The sequence below is a fragment of the Ichthyophthirius multifiliis genome (genome assembly GCF_000220395.1).
Source record: "Ichthyophthirius multifiliis unplaced genomic scaffold scaff_1120509251364, whole genome shotgun sequence".
NCBI classification, from domain to species: Eukaryota; Ciliophora; class Oligohymenophorea; order Hymenostomatida; genus Ichthyophthirius; species Ichthyophthirius multifiliis.
Genome location: NW_004085945.1, coordinates 56934 through 68588, shown reverse-complemented (window position 1 = coordinate 68588; position 11655 = coordinate 56934). Strand labels below are relative to the sequence as shown.

General features: G+C 14.8%; 3 protein-coding genes across 3 annotated transcripts, besides 38 other annotated features; 1 reads left to right on the top strand and 2 right to left on the bottom strand. All coding sequences in view use genetic code 6, as the record gives it.

Annotated features, from left to right (window-relative positions):
• Window positions 1-274: 274 nt before the first annotated feature.
• Window positions 275-316: a microsatellite.
• Window positions 317-539: 223 nt separating this feature from the next.
• Window positions 540-583: a microsatellite.
• A 567-nt stretch (window positions 584-1150) lies between these two features.
• Window positions 1151-1222: a microsatellite.
• Window positions 1155-1232: a microsatellite.
• A 398-nt stretch (window positions 1233-1630) lies between these two features.
• Window positions 1631-1671: a microsatellite.
• Window positions 1642-1687: a microsatellite.
• Window positions 1687-1777: a microsatellite.
• Window positions 1688-1793: a microsatellite.
• Window positions 1726-1783: a microsatellite.
• Window positions 1794-2261: 468 nt separating the features above from the next.
• Window positions 2262-2318: a microsatellite.
• Window positions 2262-2323: a microsatellite.
• Window positions 2274-2323: a microsatellite.
• Window positions 2324-2332: 9 nt separating this feature from the next.
• Window positions 2333-2387: a microsatellite.
• Window positions 2334-2383: a microsatellite.
• Window positions 2388-2404: 17 nt separating the features above from the next.
• Window positions 2405-2436: a microsatellite.
• Window positions 2437-2771: 335 nt separating this feature from the next.
• Window positions 2772-2806: a microsatellite.
• Window positions 2807-2825: 19 nt separating this feature from the next.
• On the top strand, window positions 2826-3711 carry IMG5_189690 (hypothetical protein; the record flags this gene model as incomplete). Its single annotated transcript, XM_004025171.1, has 5 exons — window positions 2826-2921; window positions 2980-3061; window positions 3128-3197; window positions 3331-3429; window positions 3600-3711. The coding sequence occupies 5 exons, from the start codon at window positions 2826-2828 to the stop codon at window positions 3709-3711; spliced, it is 459 nt and encodes a 152-aa protein (XP_004025220.1).
• Window positions 3434-3557: a microsatellite.
• Window positions 3527-3585: a microsatellite.
• Window positions 3615-3683: a microsatellite.
• A 249-nt stretch (window positions 3712-3960) lies between the features above and the next one.
• Window positions 3961-5377, bottom strand: IMG5_189680 (u-box domain protein; the record flags this gene model as incomplete). The annotated part of the gene is made up of 5 exons (XM_004025170.1): window positions 3961-4018; window positions 4065-4315; window positions 4359-4558; window positions 4725-4869; window positions 5102-5377. 5 exons carry the CDS (start codon window positions 5375-5377, stop codon window positions 3961-3963), a joined length of 930 nt encoding a protein of 309 aa, XP_004025219.1.
• Window positions 4568-4634: a microsatellite.
• Window positions 5042-5080: a microsatellite.
• A 156-nt stretch (window positions 5378-5533) lies between the features above and the next one.
• Window positions 5534-5605: a microsatellite.
• Window positions 5534-5613: a microsatellite.
• Window positions 5614-5784: 171 nt separating this feature from the next.
• Window positions 5785-5836: a microsatellite.
• Window positions 5795-5855: a microsatellite.
• Window positions 5813-5880: a microsatellite.
• Window positions 5846-5909: a microsatellite.
• Window positions 5910-6881: 972 nt separating this feature from the next.
• Window positions 6882-6950: a microsatellite.
• Window positions 6951-7470: 520 nt separating this feature from the next.
• Window positions 7471-7524: a microsatellite.
• Window positions 7525-7616: 92 nt separating this feature from the next.
• Window positions 7617-7690: a microsatellite.
• Window positions 7691-8150: 460 nt separating this feature from the next.
• Window positions 8151-8210: a microsatellite.
• A 1154-nt stretch (window positions 8211-9364) lies between these two features.
• Window positions 9365-9421: a microsatellite.
• A 72-nt stretch (window positions 9422-9493) lies between these two features.
• IMG5_189670 (hypothetical protein) lies at window positions 9494-10109 on the bottom strand (the record flags this gene model as incomplete). The annotated part of the gene is made up of 2 exons (XM_004025169.1): window positions 9494-9513; window positions 9632-10109. The coding sequence occupies 2 exons, from the start codon at window positions 10107-10109 to the stop codon at window positions 9494-9496; spliced, it is 498 nt and encodes a 165-aa protein (XP_004025218.1).
• A 652-nt stretch (window positions 10110-10761) lies between these two features.
• Window positions 10762-10828: a microsatellite.
• Window positions 10829-10933: 105 nt separating this feature from the next.
• Window positions 10934-11073: a microsatellite.
• Window positions 10960-11020: a microsatellite.
• Window positions 10961-11062: a microsatellite.
• Window positions 10961-11073: a microsatellite.
• Window positions 11074-11227: 154 nt separating this feature from the next.
• Window positions 11228-11280: a microsatellite.
• Window positions 11281-11655: the final 375 nt, after the last annotated feature.

Genomic DNA, 11655 nt, shown 5'->3' with positions numbered 1-11655 from the left:
GCCTTAATCAATTATACAGAATTAATTTAAAAATGAAACAAGAATATTAACTCTATAATTAATAAATTATTATATGCCTTTAAATACTTATTAATAGAATTTATAATAAATATCAAAAAGTGAATAATGTTCTATTTGTTTAGAAAAATTTTTTTTTAAGTAGAATAATCTTAGAATGACTATATGCTTACATTTGTTTCACGACTAATGTTTAATTTAATGGCTCTAAAAATCAGAATCTTGCCCTTTTTGTAGATGTGAATTTACATTGGAAAAATTAAAAGAATTTTAAAATAAATAATTTTAAATTATAAATGAATAAATTATTAAATCAGATTGTTCGATTATTTAGTAAGTTGATAATAATAATATTAAAAAATATGATATTTTAAAATTTGATGATAAAAATTAGTATGATTCTAATTTTAATATTTAATCACAAAATTTAATCTCTTCATAAAAATTTGATTTCAAGTCTAATTAACAAGTTCTTATTTAGGATAAATAAATTCAAAAAATTGAAGAAGAAATTATTATAGAAGAAAATGATAATAAATAAGAATTTGATAGTAAGTAAGAAAATTATCAAAACGAATAAAAAGATTATAATGAAGATATCGATTATAACTAAGAAATTTAAAATAAATAAATAAGTGATTGTTAATGAAATTTGTATTTATTAATTTAATATAGAAATTTTCTAATAAGTTAATTTTTTATTTTAACAAAAATATATACATATATATTTATTTTTATTATAATTTTAATAATATCTATCTTTGTTATTATTTTTCGTAATTATTTAAAATAAAAAAATTATGTCTATTTTATATATTTAATAATATCTAAAAATACAAATAATTTTAAATTATATTAAGACTTAAATATAAAAATACATTTTTGATTTTTTTTTTTTTCTTTCTTTTAAAAAAAAAGTATTTATAAAAAAATTAAAGATAATGTTTATTTTTTGTATGTAGAAAATATATATATGATATTAAAATCAAATAAAACAAAAAAATATATAAATATTAAAATATGATTATAATAATAAAATATTAATTTTTTATAATTATAAAATATTATTGGATAAATAATTATTGAATTAATTAAAAATTGCAAAATTATATAAATTATATATTTATTATTTATATATATAAAAATAAATATAGAATAATTAAAAAAATAAAAATAAAAATATTATAATATAAAAATACAAATACAAATATAAATTTTAATCTTTTTAAAAATAGTTTATATATTTTTTTATTTTTTTCAAGAGTAATAAACTAAAAAAAAGCTATTTTTACATTGTTTTTTGGTTGAATAAACACAATAAAAAAAACCACTATAAAAACAAAACAAATATTATAAAATATAATTAATATAAAGGATAATATATAATTAAATAATAATTTAAATTTAAGTAAATTTAGTTATTCGAATCAATATATATGTAAAAAAAATTTTTTAATAAACAGAAAACTTTGAAATATAATAATAAAAATATGATTAAAATATTATATTTAATATACTTATGTTATTTATAAAAAATTAAATAATGAGATTATAAAATTAGATAAAAAAAGTTAAAGAGAAAAAAGTATTAAATAATAATAAATAAATAATTAAATTAGTAAAAAAATAAAAGAAATTAAAAATAAAATAAAAAGTAAATACAAATAAATATATATTTATATATTAAAATATATATTTATATACAATTATTTATATATTTTTATATTTATATTTATTTATATATTAATATTATATATATATTTATTTTTTTATATCTTAATTATGATTTTTAAAAATATATAATATATATTTTAACAATAGTTAAAAAAATATATAATATTTATTTTATTATTATTAAAGTCAAATAAATAAAATATATTTGAATAAACAAAAAATATATAATAATTATATAAATGCAGTACTAAAAATATTAGTACTAATATTTTTAATTGGATATTTAAAAAACTATTTTACAAGATAAATAGCAAAAACTGACACATATATAATCGGAATTATATTTTTATTATTAATAATAAGATTCAAAAATATATGTAAATGTATAATATAATGTAAAATAGAATATTCTGAGATAAATACATTTGTTTATGATTAATACAGAAATAAAATTAAAAAATATACTAATATTAAAGTATAAATACTTTTAAAATAAATATATAGATTATATTCTGAAAAGTATTTTATATTACTTTTATATAGGATTAAAAAATATATATATATAAAATTAATTTTAATTGTAATTTTAATTAAAAATTTTATTAATAATATTTAATTAATAATTTATATTTCTTAAAAGAAAATATATAAATAAATAAATATATAAATAATAATAATAATAACTAAATAAAATATTTTATAAAAATATATATATATATATTTTAATTATATATATTATTAATTTGTAACATTAATAAAATGAAATTTAATATAACTATATAAATAAAATTTAATTTTTTACATATATATTTCATATGTATGATATATTTATTTATAATAATCATTATTTTTTTTTAAAATTAGATAAAAATTTAAATAAATATATATAATTTAATTTTTATTTATTTAGTTAATAAATATATAATAAATATTGTATTATTATATTTTTTTTTTTATTAATAATAACAAAATTCTTAGAATAATTTTTAAATTATTATAAATCTTTTTATTATTTTAATATTAAAAAAATAAAATAAAAATATTTATTTAGACAAATATTTATTTTTTTAGTTTATTTTTAAATATTATTATATATAAATTTATTATAAATAAAAAAAAAGAATATAAAAATAATGAGTTTATTTATAGGAAATATAAGCAGAAATGTTGATTAAAAAACAATTGAAAATGTTTTTAATTCCTATGGTCCTTGTAAAATAGAATTTAGAGTTATTTTAATTTAAAAAATAAGCAATATTTATAAATAAATATAATATCAAATATTAGCATAGATATGCATTTGTTTAATATGCAAAAGATAAAGATGGTGAAGCAGCAAAAAACGATTTAAATAATAAAGAATTTGGGGGTTTAATGTTTAAAATTTATAAACAATGAAAAATCTAAATTATTTTAATAAATTAAATTAAAAAAGGTTTAAAATTAAATGTCGAATGGTCAAAAAAATCTGGAAGATTCGATGAAAATCATTCAGTTAATAAATCGTAAAAAATAATAATTATTAATTTAAAAAAATAAAACAAAATATATAGAAAAAGAAGCAATTCAAGAAATAGGTTCATTTTATAAAAATAATAAAATATAAATAATCATAATTTTAAAAAAATATATATATAGAAGAAGATCAAATTCATGGAAACAAAGAAGAGATTCCCCAATGTATAGAAGATCAGCATCTCTTTCAATACATTCAGATGATTGTCCACGTGACAAAATGTAAATATTATATATATTAATATTATATTGATAAATATATATATATATATATATATAAATATATATATATATATATATATATATATATATATATATCTATATATATATATTTATCTATTTATATATATTTTTTTATAATCTTATATATGTTTTTTTTATTTAATTTTTAGTCTCAAGTTAAAATTAAAAGAATAAAAATAAAACAAACAATCTAAAAAAGATAAAGATAGCAAAAAACATTCAAAAAAAGATAACCATAGAAATGATGATAATTATATTTGAAAGAAATATAATATATACTTTTAATTTTATAATTTTTTTTTTATAAAAAAGTTAATTAAAATGCTATTTTTTTATAAAAATTAAATATATTTTATTTTCAATAAAGATTATATTTTATATTTATATAAAATATATTTATAGTTGGTTTTCGAGAAATTATAAAACATATTATTAATTTTAAAAGTCTAATATATTTATATATATTTAATATTTTATTTAAAATATTTTAAATAATTATATTTATTTATATCAAAACTCTATTGTTTTATAATTCTCGTACTAAGAAAATTCAAAAGCCCATGGATTTCTTAATTTAATAAAAAGTAATAAATATAAAAATTATAATAAATTACATATTAAGAAATTCTTGTATACCCTGTTTAACTGATAAATTTGTATATACTTTTTGACTAATTTATTTTCTAGTAATAGGATCGATATAACCATTTTTTTTAAAATGTTCATCTAAAACAACTTTTTCATAAGTTTATCCACATTCGGTTATTACCGGATCCTCCATTAAATCTAAACTAATCTTACAAACTAAATAATCAGGAATAGATAATTCTTATTATTAATAAGGATCACCAATAAATTATATAAACTAAATATAACTAATATAATTATATTATTTTAAAAAATTATACTTTATTTATTTCGTCTTAAGTATTTTCTTAAGAAAGATTTTAACTTTCAATTTATTTTTTATATGATTCTAATAATTCCATTTTCTTTTATTTTAAGTCCTCATATTACTTATACCATAAAAGTTTTTTAGCTCTATAAATATATATACTTATATCTTTTTCATATTATTATTTTTTATTTCCAGAGCATAAAGTAAAAGCTTATTAATTAATTTAATATATATGTAAAAATGTATATAGTATATATATATATATATGTAATATTAATATAAATGTTATTTATAATTATTATAATTTTAATAATTTTTTTTTATATTTTTCTAAATATTTCACTTATATAAATTTATTTTTTTTATTAAATATTACCTCTTGTTAATCTTTTTATCCCATTTAAAATTTTTTAGTTACTTTTTTCGTTTTTTCCTATTTCACATAAAGTTTAACCGCATAAAAGTTATGCTTTTATATTATTTTCATCTAGTTCAATAGCATGAACTGCATCATCAAATGCCTTTTTAATATAAAAAAATATTTAATCTATAAACTTATATAAATTATTACTTTAAATTATATTTTTTAATTTATTATCTTAAAAAAAAAAACTAAATCAAACATAAAAAAGGAAATATAATAAAAAATTCTTTTTTTTTGATTGAGTTTTAATAAAAAAAAAAAAAAAAATTAAAATATTAAATATATATAAAAAAAATTTAATAAATATATATATTTATATATATATATACTTATTTAATTTTATCCAATTTTTTATAACATTTTCCCCTATTTGAATAATATATTGATTAAGAACTATCGATTTCTATAGCTTATGTGTAATATTCGATAGCAGTTTCTAAATTATTATTATTAAAAGCATCATTTGCTTTTTATTTCCAATAATTTCCTGTATTTTAAAGAGGATCACTTTTTTTTTTCCTTTTTTTAGGCTCCTAAAATTCTTTTTTTTTTGAGTTTTAGCGAGTATTTTAATAAACAGGAAGAATATTTGGTTAATCTTACATAATTTCAGTAAAAATGTTTTAAATAGAAGAAGAGCTTAAATTAGGAACTTAAAATATAAAATTTTCGAAAATTTATGCAAAATTTTAATTATTGTTATTCGTATTTTAAGAATTATCTAATTAAGACATTTTTTTAAAATTAATTGTAAAGTTTTATATATTATTTATAATTTAAAAATTTATTATTTTTAATAATAATTATGAATTTATATTATTTTATAATATTATATAAATTAATATACATATATATATTTAATTATATTTTATATATATATATACTTTATTGACAAATAAATATTATAATATTATTTTTATAATAAAAAGTATATATGTTTATTTAGTTTATGATAAAACAATATATAATAAAAATTAAATTAAATAATTATATTAAAAATAAGTATTATAAAAAAAATATTGATTAAATTAATATAAAAAATATATATATAAATTATATTAAAATAAAAATACATATATATAATATATTTTATATTTATATATAAATATATTACTATTTTTTATTTTTTATATAAATTTAATATTTTTCCTTTTAAAATAATACATTTTATACATATAAAAGTTTATATTATTTATTTATATTTTATATTCAAAAATCTTCTATTTCTTAAATTTTATCTAATTATTTCTTAAAATGAATTCCATCTTATTATTATTTTAAAAGTTCTTACCCCTTTTATTTTTATATAATCATTTTATTTTTTTCTCTATTTTTCATTTTTCCATCTATCCTATTTAAAACTACCTATTCTAATACACATTTGTTTTTTCTTAAAGTTTATTCGGAATATCCATATTTTTCTTTAAAATGTTATTTTTCTTCTATTAATTCGTCTGCAAAATCTAGTATATTCGGTGGAAAAAGTGCATTCTTTTCATGTTTTGGCATCTAAATTATATCCGAAGACCCATTTTTTTTATTTTCATTAATATATTCGCATATAAACTCTGATAACTGGTTTATATTTTTGTTATTTTTTACAATTTTAAATTTTGTCTTATGTCTTTTTTATTTTTTATTAGGGACCCCTTTTGCTATTCCCTATACATTTTAAATATATTTTTGTGTTTTTATCTCACTATGTAAATCTTAAAATTAAATCTTTCGGCGTGCTATATCTTATATATAATTATGTCTTTCTAAATTTATAAAAGGAATTTAAGAAGATTTTTTTAATAAATCTTCTTTTATAGGACGCATTAATTTTTATGATTATATTTTTTATTTTTGACTTTTTATAATTGTAGATGCTTTATTTGGACTTATTTATATTTATATGGGTTAAGTGTCTTTTAATGTAAATAATACTTCTCCTTTATTTACTGGAACGAATAATTATAGTTTAGTTTTAGATTATTTTATCATTTATTTTTATTAAAAACGTTATTTTTTTATATTTTATTTAATTTTTTTTTATTTTAAAGTTTAATATTTTTACTTAATTTTTTTTAATTAATAAAAAATATTTTTAAAGAAAAAAAATAAATTTATATATATATATATATATATATATTTATATATATATATATATATTTATATATATATATATATATATATTTAAATTCATTTTAATAAAAACAAAAATATCCAATTTTTTATGAACCTTTAATACTTTATTATTATTTTTATACTATGCCTTTTCATAAAAATAATAAATACATAATATCCTTAATACGAATAATAAAGTCAAATTTAAAATTAATAATTTGATGATTAAAATGATTAATATACTACAATAGTCTATATATCGTTTATAGTTATAGTAGTTTTAAGTTTCATATACTTTTGTTTATGTAAATAGATTTTATTTTAATTTTTAAAATGGATTTGTTGTTGTAAAAAAAAAAGAGCGTAAATATAATAACTTTAAATGGATAATATATAACCTTAAAATCAATTTACAAGCGAAAATCAACTTATTAGAAACATAAGAAGAAATTAAACTAATAGTTAAACATATTAATTTTAAATTCCTATATAGGAAGTATAATTAAATTAAGAATAAAATATTTAAAATTAAGCATAAATTAATATACCTAATAATAATGTTTATATGGGAATAAATCTTGAATAAGAAAATAAAAATAAAGATTTTAAAAATAATAAAAATATAGTTTTAAAAATAAAAAAAGAAACTTAAAATTATATTTAAGGCGAAGTTATTAATTGAATTACTTTTTTATTATTATTTATATTTCTTTTTAATTATTTAATAAATAGATTTATAATATATATTTATATATATATAAATAAGTATAAATATATATATATATATATTTATATATATATATATATATTAATTATTTTATTTTATTTATACATTTAAAATTTATAAATATTTATATTCTTATTTTACTTTTTTATTTTATAAATAAAATTTTCATAATTGTTTAATTTATTTTAATTTTAATATTAGTTAATATTTTTTTTATTTATAAAAAAAAAATTATTTTAATTTTTAAAAGCTAGTTAAATGTTTTTTTCATGTTTTTTTATTTTATAAAATTAATATAATAGTTTTAATAACTAAAAAAAAGAAGTTAATATATTCATTTTGAATTCTAAAAATAATTTTAATAATATCTACTTTAATAAAAGTGATTAATATTATTAATTTTAGATATATTTAATTTCTTTTTAGTATTTAAGCATATATTTTCTTTATTATTATCTTATAAAATCAATTTATTTTTTTATTTATTTAAATATTTGTTTTTAATAATAGTTAATTAATCTTTGTAATTTTATGTAGATTTATATTATTATTATTATTATTATTATTATTATTATTATTATTATTATTATTATTTTTATTATAAATTATTTATTTCTTAGTTTTTTTTTTATTGACTATAATTAAATGTGCTTATTGTATTATTTCTTTTTTAATTCCAATCAAACTTAAAATCTATTTTAAAGCCTTTATTTTTAATAACTTCCTCTAAAAGTCCATATAAATAATTATACTCAGGTTTTTAATCAAATTTTAAATTTCTACAATATATAAGAAAAGTTTTAAATTCTTTCGGTAATCCCTAACATAATATATTAATAGGAGTATTGACCTTTTTTAAAAAAATAGCCTCATATTTATCAACCATATTAAATCTTTTTAAATTCATCCAAGGTAAACTTCCACCATTTAATAAATAAACAAAAACATAACCCAGGCTTTCTAAATCATCTCTTCGGCTTTATTCTATGCCTATATGTGTATTTATAGAAGTATATCTAGCAGTCCCTATTAATTATTTATTTTATTTAAAAGATATATGTTTTCCAAACTTATCTATATATTTTTTTCCTAACCCAAAATCAATTAGAAAACAAATATTTTTCCTATTTTCTCTTCCCATTACAAAATTGTCAGGTTTTATATCTCTATGTATTATATTTTTACTATGTATATATTCTATTCTACTTAACATTTATAAGCCTAACATCAAAACTGTTTTTAAAGAAAATTTATTTTATTATTTCTATAATAAATCTTCAATAGAATAACCTAATAAATCCATTATTATATAATTATAACCTAAATCTTAACCCAGTTAGTGTATTTAGGGAATATATTTCGGTATTTATGTAACTGAGTTTGCATTATTATTATTCAAATATGAGTATATTCGACTTTCGTAAGGTATTTATGGAAATTCTTAGATTTATTATTCGAGTTTTATTGCATATTCTTTCTAGTCTTCAGTGTTTAAAATTAAATATATTTCACCAAAAGCCCCGTTTCCTATTTTTTGGATTATTTAGAATTTTTGTGCTATTTTTTAGTTTATTAATTATTTTGACATTTTTGTTAAAAGTAGATATAATTTTTTTTTTTTTTTATAAAATTAAATTAAGCAAAAAAAAAAAAAATATATATATAAATTAATTTTTTTTTTTTTTTTTTTTTCATAAAAATATTTATAAATTAATTTTTTTTTATTCTAAAAAATAAAATAAAAAAAAATATATATATAATAAATATATATAAATATATTTAAAATAATATATATATATAATTATATTATAAATTTTTCCAAACAAAAAAATAACAAAAAAACAAAAAATTATTTTTTTTCAATCTAAAATAAATTAATGTTACATCAACTTTTAAATACTCGGTCTTTCTTTTTTATTATAAACACAGCATTTCCTAATAAAATTCTAACAAACTTCACTTAAATGTCCCGGAATTTCAACATCTTTTTCCTATCCAATATAATAAGCTAATTATTATATACTCTTAACACCATCCCAAGGGTGTTTCCCACTTGCCATTTCAATAATAGTACACCCTAGGCTCCAAATATCACTTTTTCTCCCATGAGTTTCTTATTTAATCACCTCTGGAGCCATCCAAAAAAGACTTCCTTTCGCACTTTCGCAAAATTCAGACTCCTATAGTCTATTAACCTTCAGGTTTTGCTTAATTCTAGCCGCCCCGAAATCCGCTAATTTGACTATTCCATTCCCATTCGATAATATATTGGCCCCTTTAATATCTCTATGTACAACACCTAGGGAATGAAGATAAGAAAGCCCTTAGACTATTTATTTGACAAATATTTTTATGACTTCTTCATCAAAAGATCCGTATTATTTCAACATAGATGAAATACTACCGCCGCTCATTTATTCCATGTATATATAAAGGAATTCTTAGTCTTGTTTATAGCCGTAGTATTTTACAATATTTGGGTGATTTAAGTTTTTTAGCATATTTATTTCCTTGAAATATAAATCGACTTTTTCTTAGATTTAATTATCCTCTTTGTATGGAATTTTCACCTTTTTTATAGCTATAAACTTACCGTTTTTTAAAAGTCCTTTGTAAACTTTCCCATATGCACCTTAGCCGAGTAATTCGCCTAGTTTTATATCCAATAAATGCTCTTCAGTTAATATGTATTGTAGTGTATTGGCTAAACTAGGCTATAGAGTCTTACTTTTATCATCCTGTTGGTCTTATTAAGCTTTCTTAGGTATATTTATGAATGATTAGGTGCTTTTTCTTTTTTATTAGGATGAGTTGGATGTCGAATTCAAAAAATAAGAGCGGATACGGAAAGTTTATTTATTTAAAGTATCTGTTGTAGTCGCTGTTGTGGGTAAAAGTGTGTTTAGAGGCGTGTTTGCTTTTTTTTATTAATTTTTTTAGATTATTAGATTCTCAGTTAAAGGATTTTCGCGGTTTTCAAATTATATATGGGTTTTTGATATACGGAATTATATTTAATTGTTTATTTAAAGAAAATCATCGATTTCTTTTGAATTATTTTATGATTGTTTTTGTAAATTTTTTGATGTTAAAGAATTATTTTGTTCTAATATAATTAAATTTTTAGATTGCTTTTTTTTTAAAAGTCCTATATATTATTATTATTATTATTATTATTACTATTATTATTATTATTATTATTATGATTATTATTTTTATTTATTCTAATATATTTTTTATAAAGGACTTAATTTTTATAATTCTTTTTTTTTATTTTTTTTATTATCTGTATTTTTACAAAACTACAAAAACTATTACTGCTACCATTATTTTTTTAATTTCTTATATTTTTTTATATATTTTATTATTATTATTGTATTTATATTTATTATTATTATTATTATATTTATATCTATTATTAAATTTATTACTATTATTATATTTATTATAATTACTGTATATTTAATTAAAGTATTTATTAGTTAATTTACTATTATTAATTTTTTTATGTTTTAAATATTCTTTTTTATTATTATGGTAATGGAGGATATTATTCTCTTTATTTAATAGGTGTTTAAACTTGTTATTATAAAGAAACTTTTCTTTTTTATTTATAGAAAAACTATGTTGACTATTACTTTTATTTAAACTATTTAGAATATTACTATTATTAGTATTACTTGATGAATTATTATTTTAATTTTTATTCATTTAATGACTAATTGAAATTAATTTATCTTTTTTATATTTAAAAATAAATATAAATAAATTCTATCTCTATTTTTTTTTTTGTTTTTCATACTTTATGGTTTTGGTTGTATTATTTAAGGCAAAATTAAATTCATATATGATTATTCATATTATATTTCTGCATTTTAATTAAAAGAATTATAGTTATGATTATTTTAAAAAAAAGAAATGTTTTAATGAGTGTTTATACTTGTATTATTATTATTATTTTAACAAGTAATATTTTATTTATAGTTTAATTAATTCTCTTTTTAATATTTATAAGGATTTTTGCCATTTATTCCTTATAATAGAATC